The sequence below is a fragment of the Gossypium arboreum genome, chromosome 12 (assembly GCF_025698485.1).
Source record: "Gossypium arboreum isolate Shixiya-1 chromosome 12, ASM2569848v2, whole genome shotgun sequence".
Lineage (NCBI taxonomy): Eukaryota > Viridiplantae > Streptophyta > Magnoliopsida > Malvales > Malvaceae > Gossypium > Gossypium arboreum.
Window position 1 is genome coordinate 2471167 of NC_069081.1, and position 16772 is coordinate 2487938.

The 16772-nt window shown below is 36.0% G+C and overlaps 1 protein-coding gene and 1 pseudogene across 1 annotated transcript; both read left to right on the plus strand.

The window, feature by feature from the left end:
• The first annotated feature begins 527 nt into the window (after positions 1-527).
• Positions 528-8914, plus strand: LOC128285728 (serine/threonine-protein kinase TOR-like). Its single transcript, XM_053023633.1, is given in 24 exon segments — positions 528-948; positions 1155-1493; positions 1567-1641; positions 1802-1974; positions 2356-2454; positions 2654-2813; positions 2926-3069; positions 3199-3368; positions 3453-3657; positions 3729-3923; positions 4048-4200; positions 4855-4976; positions 5045-5144; positions 5265-5360; positions 5585-5715; positions 6839-6941; positions 7018-7200; positions 7305-7397; positions 7516-7551; positions 7635-7733; positions 7823-7921; positions 8029-8191; positions 8522-8646; positions 8770-8914. Coding segments are annotated over 24 exon segments (3240 nt in total). The 5' UTR covers positions 528-828; the 3' UTR covers positions 8827-8914.
• A 207-nt stretch (positions 8915-9121) lies between these two features.
• LOC108465101 (serine/threonine-protein kinase TOR-like) lies at positions 9122-16733 on the plus strand (annotated as a pseudogene).
• Positions 16734-16772: the final 39 nt, after the last annotated feature.

Sequence of the window (16772 nt, forward strand, 5' to 3'; positions counted from 1 at the left end):
TTAAATTATTATTATTTTTAACTGGAGTCGGTTGCTCTGTGCGCGGTTATAAGTTGTTTCAACGATCGTAACTAAATGCTAGTATCAGTAATTTTTTAATGGGTAAATTTTAAAAATAGCTACTTTTATTTATTTAAAATTATATTTTAATTATTTATGTTCGAAATGTTACGTTTTAGTTACTTATATTATTGTTTTTAAACTCTATTACCTTCCTAACTGTAATCCTATGTGGTAGCCCAAATGAAGTTTAATTGTCAACTTGGATATCCAATCGTTAAGATGAAAATAAGTTTTTAATTAAATAAATTTAATTTAGATTGCCATGTAAGATATTTAAATTAGTATTTAAAATCTATTTGGACTATCACGTAAGACCGTGATTAGGGAGGTAACCTAGTTTAATGGTAAAGTGACCACTTTATAACAAAACGATAAATATAAATAATTAAAATGTAACATTTTACGTATAAGTGACAAAATGTAATCTGAGTTAAATAAAAGTGACTATTTTGTAGTTTAACCTTTTTTATTTGTCGCTAAAATTAAAAAAAAAAAGGCTGCAGAAATTCAAGAAAGCGGCCGTCGTGAAGGGCTCTCTGCCTGTTTTGTCAAGTGAAAGCTTGGTGGTGTGCGGTGTGCACATAGAACGCTTAATTTTAACGTCATTATTGTTAATAATTAGTAAAAAATTATTATCGTTAGTTTAAACTGCAATCCTCTTCAGTTGTTGTCTCTTCGAGTGTCGTTGGGTTCAATGTTTTCAGCGAAGATCTGAGGCACTTGGAACAATAAATACAGTAGATTGGGGTTTTAGGGAGGTCTTACATGGCGGCAACTTTACAGAGCCTCCGCTTCTGTGGGCCCGCCTCCTCTGTTCCGCCTGGCGGAAGCTTCGAAACGCTCAACCGTATACTGGCCGACCTCTGCACCCGTGGCAACCCTAAGGTAATCTGTTTCCGCTTTACTCCCTTGCTTTTTCTCTCCTTTGAAAGTGTATACAATTCGTAATTCCGTTTTCTTGATTCTTGGGATTTTGGCTAGGTACTACTAAACCCCTTAGCTATTAACAATAAGATCACTTCAACAATATATAATTGATTATATTTTCATCGAATGGAGTTCTAATTTTCGCTCTGCATTATTGCGAACAGGAGGGAGCTCCTTTAGCATTGAAGAAGCACTTGGAAGAAGAAGCTCGTGAGCTTAGCGGGGAAGCATTCTCCCGTTTTATGGACCAGTTATATGATCGAATTTCAAGCTTATTGGAAAGTAACGATGTTGCACAAAACATGGGAGCTTTAAGAGCAATCGATGAGTTGATAGATGTGGCACTTGGGGAGAATGCCTCCAAGGTTTCCAAGTTTTCTAATTATATGCGGACTGTGTTTGAGGTTAAGCGTGATCCTGAAATACTCATCCTTGCTAGTAAAGTGCTTGGCCATCTAGCTAGAGCTGGTGGTGCAATGACTGCAGATGAAGTGGAGTTTCAGGTTTGTTGGTATATCCGTAATTTTCGTAGTGTAATTAGGGAAAATTATCAAGTATACGGATCTTATTTCTCAGGTCAAAACTGCCCTGGAGTGGCTTCGTGGGGAGAGAATAGAGTATCGCCGTTTTGCTGCTGTCTTAATTTTGAAGGTGCGTGGGATGTGGAGTTTTTGTTGTTATATAGGAACGGATTCTTGTAAAGGATTATTTGTTGATTTTATAGGGTAAATTGCTCTATTGTTTAGTGACTTTTAGTTTATTTTTGCTGAAAAAATAATTCTATTGAAGCATTGCATTGTTATTACTATAGGAAATGGCAGAAAATGCTTCCACTGTATTCAATGTTCATGTACCTGAATTTGTGGATGCTATTTGGGTTGCATTGAGGGATCCAACATTGGCTGTTCGTGAACATGCTGTGGAGGCATTGCGAGCGTGCCTTCGTGTTATTGAACAACGTGAGACACGCTGGCGTGTGCAGTGGTTAGTTTATTAATTTTTAAATTTTGGCATCTTACTCTTTTTCTTTTGATAAATTTCAACTGAACAGAACATTAGCACTCCTAGCTCTAAGATTTTCTTATATGAACATACGTATAAGATTTTCTTCATGGTTCTTAGTGTGGGCTAATCTTGGTGAGTTCAGGCTTGTTTGCCGTTGTTACATTCCTTATCCTTTTGTTTGTTTGTTTGTCTACTTTTGTGTGTGTGTGTGTGTGTGTGTGTGGGTGTGTGTGGATGAGTCAGGGTTTGTTGTTTCCTTTTTTGTGATTCTTATTATTGCAACTTAAGAACTTGTGAACTTAAATTTTCAAGTGTGTTTTTGGTGTTCTTTTCTATGTTAAACTGTTGGTGTTTCAACAGGTATTATAGGATGTTTGAGGCTACGCAAGATGGATTGGGAAAAAATGCTCCTATTCATAGTATACATGGTTCTTTGCTTGCAGTTGGAGAGCTTTTGAGGTCAGTGTTATAGTCTTATATGTTACATCAGTGCCACTTGAAATGATATATGATTGTATATGTGTTGTTTATTGGTACGCTGGAAGGAGTATTCTGCTTGTGTGCCATTGGCATACAGTGTTTTAGCCAAGTGTCCATCATTTACCTCTGTTATCCAATTCATGTTGGTGTTTGACGTGGATGAACTTAATCTGTTCAGGAACACTGGGGAATTTATGATGTCAAGGTATAGAGAAGTTGCTGAAATTGTGCTTAGATACTTAGAGCATCGTGATCGGCTTGTTCGGCTTAGCATAACTTCATTGCTACCTCGAATTGCTCATTTCCTGCGTGATAGATTTGTAACAAACTACCTGACGGTTAGTGAGTGTTGCTCCTTAATAATTAGATTATTATTAAATGGCATGTAAACCTTTTTCTCTGGCAAGTTTTACTTAAATTATATGCATTTGGTTATATGATATCTTGCAGATATGCATGAACCATATCCTTGCAGTTCTAAGAATACCGGCTGAACGTGCCAGTGGGTTTATTGCTCTTGGAGAGATGGCTGGTGCTTTGGATGGAGAACTTGTCCACTATTTGCCGACAATTACTTCTCACTTACGTGATGCAGTGAGTCTCATAGTCTCATGATTTATGGTTTGTCTTTTTGTTGCATTCTTTTGTGTGTGTATTTTTTATTTAGAGTTTTAAGTTTATGGTATTCTCATTTGTGTTTGCTTCCATATGCTTTATCTGTAGATTGCTCCACGCAGGGGTAGGCCCTCGCTTGAAGCTTTGGCTTGTGTTGGAAATATTGCAAAAGCCATGGGACCTGCAATGGAGTCCCATGTTCGTAGTCTCCTTGATGTTATGTTTGCTGCTGGTCTTTCTCCTACACTTGTTGAATCACTTGAGCAAATTACTGTCAGGTATGTGGGTAGCCATGGCCCTGTACTCAGATGCCCTCAAAGACTGAGGGATATTAATCTCACAACTAATTGGTTCTGTTTCAGTATTCCATCCCTGCTTCCCACTATTCAAGATCGGCTTCTTGATTGCATTTCCTTGGTTCTTTCGAAGGCCCATTATTTTCATGCAAGGCCAGCTGCTGCCTTGGTTCGTGGCACTGCTGCAAATATTCCCCAGCCAGTGTCTGAGCTTAGTGGTTCTGCCTTTGTTCAGCTTGCTTTGCAGACTCTTGCTCGTTTTAATTTCAAGGTTTGCACATCTATATTATACAGGTTTTCTTGTGGAGACTGTGCTAAGTACTAAAATATTCTTTGGTTTAGGGGCATGAACTTCTTGAGTTTGCAAGAGAATCAGTTGTTGTGTATCTTGATGATGAGGATGGAACCACTCGAAAAGATGCTGCCTTATGCTGTTGCAAATTAGTTGCAAATTCTTTTCCTGGTATTGCATCAGCACAATTTGGTTCCAGTCGTTCAAACCGAGCTGGAGGAAAACGGAGGCATCTTGTTGAGGAGGTTTGTTGGCCTGTTCTAATTAGTAGTTATTAATGGTCATGAGATTTATGTAATCTAATTTACCTGTTTCAGTATCTTTCTGATGCATTTTGTATTTTTATAAATTGATTTGGGTCTTCTGCAGCTTGTAGAGAAGCTTCTCATTGCAGCTGTTGCTGATGCTGATGTTACTGTTCGCCATTCAATATTTACCTCTCTCCATGGAAATAGAGGTTTTGATGATTTTTTAGCACAGGCTGATTGTCTGAGTGCAGTTTTTGCTGCTTTAAATGATGAGGTGCAATTAAATCTAATTTTTGTCTAGAAAATTTCATCTTTATATGCCTATCAATTATCATTGCTATATAGGCATATTAATTGTCTTGATGTTGCTTGTCTTTTCTTAAATATTGAATTGCTGGATTTTTAGAAAAGAACTAAAAAATGATGGGGTAACATATGCTTGGCATGAATGGGGCAGTGCTGTTTTTTACAAAAGAAATTAGGAAATTAACAAGGGTATGCATTTTCTTGCTCCAATTTGAAAAATAGGGTTTGTCTACTATTTTTCCCCACAGATAAAGAAGACTTGATATTTCCTGACTGTGTAAATCTTATCTTTGTCACATTTTCTGTTTCTATCATCATTAAATTTATGTGGTGTCTAATATCCACTGACTTGCTTTATCTTTCATTAAGCTCTACTTGAATCAACTTTCTTAATGCTGTTATTCCCCAACAAATTAATATTTTTCTAAATCACTTTTGTTTTCGAAATGAGTTTTGCAAAAAGTGTGGAGACATGAAATTGCTTAGATCAAGAACAATCTCATTTAAGTCAGTTATTGGCTATGGGCAGTATTTACAATGTGTTAAAAATGCGGTGCTTTTTGTTCCAAGTGTTACTTTGTTTTGCACTTTCATGAACACTTGAACGTTTCTCTTGCTATAGGATTTTGATGTGCGAGAATATGCTATATCAGTGGCTGGGAGATTATCTGAGAAAAATCCTGCATATGTCCTTCCGGCTCTCCGTCGTCATCTCATACAGTTATTGACATATTTAGGGCAAAGGTAAACAAAAAGAACTTCTGCCCTTTTTATGTGGCATCAGTTATTCACTTCTCTTGCATTGTCAGCAGTGCAGATAACAAATGCAAAGAAGAGAGTGCCAAGTTGCTTGGTTGTTTAATACGCAACTGTGAACGTCTAATACTGCCATATATTGCCCCGGTCCACAAGGTTTAATTTTTCACCTGGTTTTATTTAGTTCTTTTAATTCTGCTTTCCACTTTTCTTATAGCTTCCTCCCCTCCTTATTTGTGATTCGTTCTTCATTATATTAAATATTTTATTTTTTAGGCTCTTGTGGCTCGACTACTTGAGGGCACTGGAGTCAACGCCAATAATGGTATCATCAGTGGAGTTCTTGTAACTGTTGGAGATCTTGCTAGAGTGGTGGGTCAATTTCTGTTTCTTTAGTTTTAACACATAACACCATTCTTGTAGGAAATTATTTGGCTTAATATACCTAGGAAAGAAGTCATAATTGCATCAATTGTGAATTTATAAGTTGCTGATATTCCCTCTGTTTGGTATCCTAGCTTGCTGTGTAACAAATTGCAAGTTTCCTTCTGTAACTTGTTTTCTTACTATTATTTTTGGGATGCGACTTATTTTAGGGTGGTTTTGCAATGAGAGAATATATTCCGGAACTTATGCCTTTAATAGTTGAGGCACTATTGGATGGGGCAGCTGTCTCAAAACGTGAAGTAGCTGTTGCTACTCTTGGTCACGTTGTACAGAGCACTGGGTATGTAGGACATTTTATGTTGCTTTGCTGTCTGTATGACCATATTGATTGTTATGTTGTCTCATGTTCAATGCTATCTTTTCCAGTTTCTCCGAATGCACATGCTGATCACCTTTTATCACTAGGGCTGTCTCTTGTGGAGCATGCATTGAAACATTATGCATTTTAGGTCAGATGTATAGTAAATGATCATGGCATGCTTATATCCAAAGTTCTCTGTTTTTAAGATTTCAACATGGCAGATTAAGAAGAAGCATGATGGCCAACACTTGTTTCCAAGTTTTGAAAGCCATTCCGTGTCTTCTGTATGTCTTGTTGATGTATTTCTTTCCAAAATCAGTATCTACTTTGATCACATGATATGCTAGAAATTTCATGTTTAATGAACATTGCATGTTATGCAAAACATTGACATTATCATGCTTTATTTTATTTTCTAGTTGTTATGTTATCTCTGTACCATGGAGATGCTCAAATGACACAAACTAAATAAAAAAAAGAAAAAGAAAAAAAAAGAGATTATAGTCTTTTGTCTTAGCTTAGGATTAGGCCATGCACACTCTATATTGTTCATTATTCAGTGGCCAATCTTTGAACTATTATATTTCTGTTAATTTTTCCTTCCTGATTTTGACACTTTATTCTAGTTCTTTCATCAGGTAGCACTGGGATGTTTTTTTCCCTCCTACACTATGTAGATATTACCTAGTCTCCCATCTGATCATTGGCCTAGTAGGTTTAACTGCCTTATGCTTGTGCTGGAAAAACCATTCCTTGGCTACATAGAAAAGGTGTTTCTTGAGGAAATTGGCAAAGCAGAACTTAAAGAAGAGGGAGATGTTACTTCCTTTGAAAATAGTTGCTCATGGAAAATTTCTTGAGGAAACTTAGATTTTGCCTTATGATGCCATATCTATAAGTAGTGTTTCTTTTACAGCATCTTTTGGAGCACATTATCATTGACGTTAGGGTTAAAAAGTTCCCATCTTACTATTTGATGCTTGTTAATGGAATTGTTGTAGGAACTTTGAGACAGATTCACATTATGTAACTTATGAATGTATTATGTTACAATGCTTGCTTTTTTTGGGTTTCTGGTGTTATGAGGTTTTCCTCTTTTCAGGTATGTTATTGCTCCATATAATGAATACCCGCAATTACTTGGCTTGCTTTTGAAGTTGTTGAATGGTGAGTTAGTGTGGTCTACCAGACGAGAAGTACTAAAGGTAATTGTTCTAGCACTTCACATCTAGTTAACTCTTTAGCCTCTTTGTGATGCTCAGTTCACTTGGTTGTCTCCAGGTTCTTGGTATCATGGGTGCTTTGGATCCTCATGCATAAAAAAATCAACAAAGCCTTTCTGGGTCACATGGAGATGTTACCCGTGCTGCCAGTGATTCAGGTCAACATATTCCATCTTCAATGGATGAACTATCCATGGACCTTTGGCCATCATTTGCTACATCTGAAGATTATTACTCCACCGTAGCCCTCAGCCTAATTTATTCTTCTTTCTAGCTTGCTTTTTAAACTTTTTTATCCATTTCTGATGATCCTTTTAATTTTTTTGCTAAAATAAATGAACCCAGGTTGCTATAAACTCTCTCATGCGCATTCTTAGGGATCCTTCTCTTGCTAGTTATCACCAAAAGGTGGTTGGATCTCTTATGTTTATATTCAAGGTGTGTTCTGTATATGTGCCTTTTAAAAAATGTTGTACTTATTTATCTTAATCCTTATGTTTTTAAAAATTTGTTAAAAATTTCTTGAAATCATTGACTTTGTTTTCTGCGAGGTTAGTCAATGGGTCTGGGTTGTGTTCCATACTTGCCGAAGGTTTGTTATCTATTAATTTTTAGCTTAGTTTAGCTTTATGCTTGTCTTTCCGTTGGTTGATTACTACATTCTCTTTTCTGTAGGTTTTACCGGATCTCTTTCAGATTGTTCGTACATGTGATGATCATCTGAAGGATTTTATAACATGGAAGCTGGGTACCCTTGTGTCAATTGTGCGACAGGTATATTTTTAGGTGTTGAAGATTTTCTGTATAATTGACATTTGCTTTCTTTTGCCATTTGATTTTGAAGTTTTGATGTTCTCATGCAGCATATTCGTAAATATTTACCAGAGCTGCTATCTTTAATTTCTGAATTATGGTCATCATTCAGCTTGCCAGCTAGTAATCGTCCTTCACGTGGTTTTCCGGTATGTTTATTTTTTAGTTAACTGGTAGAAATAATTAGATAGATTATTTTCGTTATTATTGTTATGTCATGATCTTATCTCTTAAACTTTCCTACCTCTCTTGTTAGGTGCTGCATCTTGTTGAACAGCTTTGCTTAGCTCTCAATGATGAATTCCGGAAGTATCTTCCTGCTATTCTTCCATGTTGCATTCAAGTTTTGAGTGATGCTGAACGTTGCAATGATTACACCTATGTTCTTGACATTCTCCATACCCTAGAAGGGTTTGGCGGTTAGTTTTCTTCACTTATGGGACTTGAGTGAACTTTTTGCATTTTAAAGCTGCATGTTACCTGTCAACTGTATGGGTTATGTATTTTGTAAGAAGAATAAATATCTGAATGTACCTTTATAAATCTCTTCTTTGTAAGTTACAAAAATTATGGCAGTGAAATTTTCATTTTTTATTCTAGTTGATCTCATTGATTAAGCTTTTAGTTTCCTATCCCAACTAATTTGTCAGTTTTGAAGAACTGGAGCTTCTTGTTTTGCTCTATGTTTCCAATTTTAAGAATCTTAATTGATAATCTGTAAATGATTTGTTATTATGATTACCATGTAGGGACATTGGATGAACATATGCATCTACTTCTTCCTGCCCTTATTCGTTTGTTCAAAGTGGATGCTTCAGTCGAGATAAGACGTGCTGCTATCAAAACTTTGACAAGGTTGATACCTCGTGTTCAGGTAGGTAGCAACAACTTTAGTAACATTGAAGAATCAGTTATTTAGTTTTTTGTTAATACCTATGGATTTATGTTTTATCCAACCACCATTTATCTTGTTTGTGTTTTCATTTTTGTAAATCAGGTTTCAGGTCACATATCTTCTCTTGTTCATCACTTGAAGCTAGTTTTAGATGGGTGAGTCATCTGTTCCTTGATTTAACACGTATGCATCCAGAAAGATTGCCTTTTCTGACATATTTGTGGTCCATCACTTGCCTTTTGTCTTGAGTATTAGTGTGCATGCATCTTTGAAGATCATGTCATATGCTACAATCAAATGACAATTTTGATGAAGAAACTCGTATCAAATCATTTTTCTTGTAATTTTAAATCTTTGTGATAATTTGTATGGAAAGTAATAATTGGTCAGCCAAATAATATGTTTCAAACATTAGAAATTTTATACTAACCATCATAACTGATGGATGGTTCTAATGGGTTGGAACATTGCAAGAGCTGAGAATGTTAAAGGAGGCTCCATGGAAGCCACCTTTCTATTTTTATAGATTATACCTGTAATTAATTTGTTTGTAGGAAAATGATGAGCTCCGTAAGGATGCTGTTGACGACTTTGTTGTTTGGCTCATGCCCTTGGAGAAGACTTCACTATTTTTATCCCTTCAATACACAAACTTCTGTTGAGACATCGCTTGCGGGTATTGCTTCTTACCATGTCATTACTGTCATTATATGCTTGGAATACTTGTTCTCTGCTCCTTTACATTGTCGAATTTAATCAAAAATAAATTTTCAGCATAAGGAATTTGAGGAAATTGAAGGTCGATTAAGGCGGCGCGAGCCATTAATTGTGGGGAGCTCGGCTGCACAACGATTGAGTCGACAACTGCCAGTGGAGGTTGTTAGTGACCCATTAGATGATGTGGAAAATGATCCTTATGAAGATGTCAGTGATGTGCAAAGACATTCTAGAGGTCACCAGGTATCCTCCTTTTCTGATTCTATGATGGGCTGCTTATATTTTTTGTTTTCTGCATAGCTTAGTCGTTAATTTCTAAACATGTCAAGACTGTCTAGTGCTTGTTAGGGGAGGAAGTTTGGAGATTATCTTCTCTGCTTATCCATAAAACTTATTAAATATATCCTTGAGTATAAATTTGATATTGATTTACCCTAAGGATGTCTTAGGCTATCTCTAAGTTGTTGGCTGGACGAGGTATCTAGTTAAGTGAATTGGCTAGGCTACTTTGTTTTAGAAAAAGATAAGATGGCACTGTAGTAGTCTCACAGTTTACATGGAGAAGTTGGATAAAATTGAATGCATGGTCAACCAATCTCTAATTTGGAATTGGGAATATCAAATTTAATGTGGTAGCCGGTAGGAGTGGCAAAATAAGCTTTGACCAAAATCATTCAGAAGCCTGAATCCTAATTGGTGGGAACATAATTACTGTGAAAAGAAAAGTTAACTTAACCTGCTTAAGCTGAACCAGAAATGATCATATAGAAAATCCTAAGGAATTGAACCTGAGGAAGTTCAAAAAACAAAATGGCCTGAACCTGCAAAACATGAACCTGAATGATTTGAGTATGAAAAGCCAAGCTCTAAAAGTTGTTATGAAATGGTTTCATCTTCCATAAAGTCTAAAAACAACTTGACTAGCCTGAACCCTATCTTGAAATGACTCAAACCTGACATGACCTAAACCCGAATCCAGCCCCTTCATTTGCCACCTCAACATACAAGTAATCTGCTATGTAACTTGTTCCTGGGCTTTTTTTGCTGTTCCTGCTGTGAGCTTCTGAAGTGGAAGGGCTTATGTTGCAGTGGTTTTACATGAATTTCTGGGCTGTTGGTTTTTCTACTGTGGATGTGAGCATCAACAATGTGTATACATCATTCTTAATCTTGTGTAGTTTCTCTATGGTGTATGCTTGTTGGACACACAGAATTTGGCATTTCTGCCTTTCACCTTATGCTCTTTATTGATATAATTGTCCTTTCAAGTTACAAGTGATGTTATATTTGTTTCATGTACATTATTTCATGTAATTTAGAGGCTTGTCTGATGTAAAAGTCTGTTTATAGGTCAATGATGGTCGGTTGCGCACTGCTGGAGAGGCTTCTCAGCGCAGTACCAAAGAAGATTGGGCAGAATGGATGAGGCATTTCAGCATTGAACTTTTAAAAGAATCTCCTTCGCCAGCATTACGAACCTGTGTTCGGCTAGCGCAATTACAGGTATGTTATGAAGTATATGTTTGTATATCCTTTACTTTGGGGTTAGGTTCGTAATCTGTTCCTTTTGCAGCCTTTTGTTGGTCGTGAATTGTTTGCCGCTGGTTTTGTTAGTTGCTGGTCTCAACTGAATGAATCTAGTCAGAGGCAGTTAGTTCGAAGTTTAGAGATGGCATTTTCTTCTCCCAATATTCCTCCTGAAACTTTGGCCACTCTTCTTAACTTGGTATGTCCATTCAGCCAATCTCTGTTCCCTTTTTTACCTAAGCTGTCTGATTCCTTTTTCCTTCTATTTTATTTTACTAAGCTATTAGATTTGTTCATGCGTGATCTTCTTTTCAACTCTGTTTATAGGAGAGTGTCCTTTATAGGATTCACTTTAATGGTGGCATACTAATCTGCATGCGATCAAATACTATTTTGTTGTTTTTGATTCTTGCTCTCTGCAGAGTTTAAAGAGTTGATATAATATAACTGTTCCATGCACAATATTAGAAATTTTATAGTAAAAATCAACTTGAGAAAAATATAAGCAATCGTGTGATAATGAAGCCCCTTTGCTGTATTCAAAAGCATTTGTAACACACATCACCTATTTGCTGGGTGAATCTGGATACCATACATTTAATAGAGAATCTAATGTTTGTCAAACTTTAAAATACATTTCACTCAAACAACTTAGTGCCCTTCTTTGGTCATCTACAAATTTCTTTCTTTAAAAAAACAAATGTGTTTCAGGCTGAATTCATGGAACATGATGAAAGACCTCTTCCTATAGACATCCGTCTACTTGGTGCACTTGCCGAAAAGGTATGTGTTCTTTGAGAAAGGCTTTGCTGCATTATGATTCTTTATGTACTTTGTACAGTGAAATATTTATCTTCCTTATCAAATATCAGTGTCGAGCTTTTGCCAAGGCTCTACATTACAAAGAAATGGAATTCGAAGGTGCCTTCTCAAAAAAGATGGATGCTAACCCTGTTTCAGTAGTTGAAGCCCTCATACACATAAATAATCAGTTACACCAGCATGAGGTGAATAAACATATATCCTGTGTGTGGTTTTTCTATCTACTTGCCTTGTCCCTAATATTTTGTCTATGTATTAGGTCTAAATGTATTTTTTTTTTAACCTTTTTAGGCTGCTGTTGGAATATTGACCTATGCCCTACAAAATCTGGATGTTCAGTTGAAGGAGTCATGGTATTGGACATTTGATTTTCCTATTGCTTTACGTGATTCTCTAGAGCTTTTATGTTGCTATAGTTTTCTGCTTGTCGTTCCCATAATTACTGTTTCATACTGCCTTACTCAAATATGAAGGCTTGTCAAAATGGGGGAAAAGAAGAAAATGTAATTACATGTTTGTGTTTATTAGGTATGAGAAGCTGCAGAGATGGGATGATGCTCTCAAGGCATACACTGCCAAAGCCACTCAAGCATCAAGCCCACATCTTGTTCTAGAGGCTACACTAGGTATCAACTTTAGCACGATGACTTGTTTAATTATTGGTTATATTCTTATTTCTTTTAATGCTTGCATGCTCTTGATTACTGTATTCTTCAAAATGAAGGAAAGGAATTATCTTAATTTCTCTAAAAGAATACAAATAAAGATCGCTGCAGGTTTATCTAACTAGGAGGGCATATTGTAATCTGAGAACTTCAAAATTCTCTTTGTTTATGTGGGACAGTTGTATGTTTAAGGTTTTATGACATATTTGAGTTATTTTTCACCATTCTTATTTAGGAGAAAAGAGTTTTGCAACGCTTATTGTTTACACATTGTCCAACTTAGAACGGGTGTGGATCTTTATCAGAAATGAAAAGAATATGTGATACAGGAGCAAAAGTCTTCTTGAATTAAAAATTATATATTATCAGTGCAAGAAAAGCATCAGTAGTCACACTGTGAAGCACTTTACTATAGCAAAACAGACACCGATGGTTTAGCACCCTTTCTTTTCTTTTTTTTTTTTCAAATGGTAAATAAATGTGTATGGAAATATTTAGGATCAGAGTTTTCTTTTTCTTTGAAGGTCTTACGATAGACAAAGCACCTCACTTGTTCTATTGAAGTTTATGTTTCTCTTCACCTTTTTTTTTTTTCATAAGAAATGAGTGTGTTTTCCACTCTGGAAATTATTGTTGGTTGCAGTAGTAAGGTTGTGTAAATCTATCAAATTATCAACAGTTATTTTGGTTTTCATTTGCTGAAGTAAAAATTTCACATATAGTTTTTGTACCTCATAGTAATTTGAGCTTAGAAAATATATTTTACTTCCTATAGTTTCTTGAAACATTTTAATGCACTGTGTATGTTACAGGACGGATGCGATGCCTTGCTGCTTTGGCTCGATGGGAAGAGCTTAACAACTTGTGTAAAGAGTATTGGACTCCAGCTGAGCCCTCTGCTCGATTGGAAATGGCACCAATGGTTGGTTGTTTATGTTGTTGTAGATGCCAAGATATTCCATATCATGCTTGTATTTATGAGTTTATTCTTCTAGGCTGCAAATGCTGCTTGGAATATGGGAGAATGGGATCAAATGGCGGAGTATGTCTCTCGATTAGATGATGGTGATGAAACCAAACTTGGGGTTTAGGAACACTGCTGCTAGTGGTGATGGAAGCAGCAATGGTACATTCTTTAGAGCTGTTCTATTAGTTCGGAGGGGAAAGGTAAGTTTTCTATCCGTACTCTTCCTTTTTTCTATTATTTCTTGTGAATGCTATCATTTACTTCTCTATAACATTTCTCAGTATGATGAGGCACGCGAATATGTTGAGAGAGCTAGAAAGTGCCTAGCAACAGAGCTTGCTGCTTTGGTTAGTCTCCCCAGTCCTTAAAATTTTTAAACTGCTTAGTAGATTGTCTTCTGGGGTACTGTTTACTTGTTTTCTTTGGCATCATTCATTTCATTCTTTATTCTTTGTTGGAGTGACTATTATAAGGTTCTTTCTTTGAATGTAATAAAAATGATGAAATTACATAATACAACTTTAGGATCTCTACCCCCCCCCCAAAAAAAAAAAAAAAAGAAAAAAAAAACGGTTTAGGTTACTGGATGAATAGGAGTTTATTTCTAATTTTTTGTAGCAGTTCCTTGAAAGGTACCATTGTGATTTCTAGTTAAGAAAGTTTACAAATTCTTTTACACTGACTTCATGATTTTTAATACCTTCTTCTAAAGGTTTTGGAAAGCTATGAGCGTGCTTACAGCAATATGGTCCGTGTTCAGCAGCTTTCAGAACTAGAGGAGGTTTATTCTACTTATATTTTTGGATTCAGTTTGTTGCTTTTTAGTTCTTTTCGGTAAGCAAGAATGATACTCAAGGGAAGCCATCATTTATTGCAGGTCATAGATTATTGCACGCTCCTGTGGGAAATCCAGTTGCTGAAGGCATGTGCCCTAATTCGCAATATGTGGACTGAGAGGATACAAGGTGCAAAACGTAATGTTGAGGTAAACAATAACATTGGCAAAGTGTTTTCCACTCTGTCTATTAGTATTGCTGTCGTTAACCTATATTCAGTGGGTAGTTTTTCTGTATCTAATACTATGAAGTTATAATTGGCAGACTGAAATAGAGAGAAATTCTTTCTACCTTTATTTTTATATAATAAATAATAGTTTTAAGTGCTTATTTGGTGTCCCCATTCTTTAATTTCCTCTTTCATTTAATGTAAGGATGTTCCAATATTTACATCAAGTATCTTTTTCAACGTGATACAAGATTGAGCTTTATTTTCTATGGGATCCCAGCTGCCTCTTTTATTTCTCTAGAAGTCTCTTTATCCTCCCTGCCAAGCTTTCCTCCCTACTGCCATGCCTTTTTTCACTGTAGCACTTGTATTTTGCTTTAGCTTAACATTGTTTAGTAACTTTCTTAACAAAACATTATTTGAGGTCTGCATAGGTCAGAATGGAAAGATTTAATACTTCAGATTTCAGTTTGGATGGCAGCTTAATCTGTACTTGCTGACGGTTGTCTTATGATGCATGTTTACTATCTAACAAGTTTGTATTACGGTGCTAATCTTATAGGCAATTGACAGGGCTATCCTTGTAGATCAGCCTCTTTTGGCTGTTAGAGCTGTTGTTCTCTAAGTATTCGCATTTTCTTAAGTGGAATGAGTTTAGTGCTGTTTGTACTCTTTCCCCTGCTATGTGTCTCATTTTCATTATGCTTGTTAGTTGATTATATTTTCAAATATGCAGGTCTGGCAAGTTCTTTTGGCTGTTAGAGCTCTTGTTTTACCTCCAACTGAAGATATTGAAACCTGGCTCAAGTTTGCTTCTCTCTGTCGGAAGAATGGAAGGATAAGTCAAGCTAGGTCTACCTTAATTAAGCTTTTACAGGTCTCTACTTCTTGCATTTTCTAAACCTGCCAGAATATGAAAGTGTGCTTATATTCTTACTTTGACCTTATTTTGGATGTTGCATAGTATGATCCAGAAGCTTCTCCTGAAAATGTAAGATATCACGGGCCTCCTCAAGTTATGCTGGCTTACTTGAAATATCAATGGTCGCTTGGTGATGATCATAAGCGAAAGGAAGCATTTGCCAGACTGCAGGTATCCTCTTTCCATCAAGAGCACTTATCTTTGTTCTAGCTTGTCTTGCATAATCTACTATAATGAGTACACCTTCTGTGAGCATTTACTACTTATTTCTAAGTTCTTAGCAGTTACATGATTCACATCACCATTGCAGAATTTGGCTAGAGAGTTTTCAATTTCCCTAAATATCCAATCTATTGCATCAACTGCTTCAACGAGTGGTACAAATGCAAATGTTCCACTCCTGGCTCGCGTGTATCATAAACTTGGAGCTTGGCAGTGGTCACTATCACCTGGTTTGGATGACGATTCCATACAAGGTAGCTAATAGCTTGATATTACTTCTTTTGCAGTATATCTTCCTCATTTTCATCAGATTACTTGTTATGGAACCAAATAAAAGAAGCATTTTTTATTGGTTCATAAATGCTTGAAATTTTTATCTTTTTTTTCCCTCTTGGTAAATGTTTTTTTTTTTGGTCCCATAGAGATCCTGACAGCATTTAGGAATGCAACTCAATGTGCGACAAAATGGGCAAAAGCATGGCCTGCATGGGCGTTGTTCAATACAGCTGTCATGTCTTATTATACTTTAAGAGGATTTCCAACTATTGCCTCTCAATTCGTTGTTGCAGCTGTCACTGGATATTTCCATTCAATAGCATGTGCAGCAAACACCAAAGGTGTCAATGACAGTCTACAGGTATGTTGACTGTATAAAAGATCATTTCAAAATTATGTTTTAGCAAAATTTAGGCTTAATAATTGTACAAATTCTTCAATGATCGCAATTTTTTTTCTTTGGGATCTTACCTATTTTCTATTACCTTATCAACTTCTACTTTGATAACTTGGTGGGGCCTTTCTAAGCATTTTCTTAAACTCTATTATTTTTCAGGATATACTTCGCCTTCTTACCTTGTGGTTTAACCATGGAGCTACCTCAGAAGTGCAAATGGCCCTACAGATAGGATTTTCCCTTGTTAATATCAACACTTGGCTAGTTGTTTTACCTCAAATAATTGCTAGAATCCATTCAAACAACCATGCTGTGAGAGAACTCATACAATCACTTTTGGTGCGAATTGGGCAAAGTCATCCTCAGGTTTGTCTTGATTATTTATGTTCTTCTTCAAAATTTATCATTTAAGAATGTTAGTCAAGTAGTGTATGAATGCTTTGAAAACTTAAAATCCTCCTTTTTTGTGTTTATCTTACTATTTGTTAGTCCAAGTAACAGATGTTAATTTGCATTTATATATGCTTCAAGTGAAAAGTATGTTATAGAAAGTTATAGGAAGAGTTCTTTTCATGGGAAATTGTA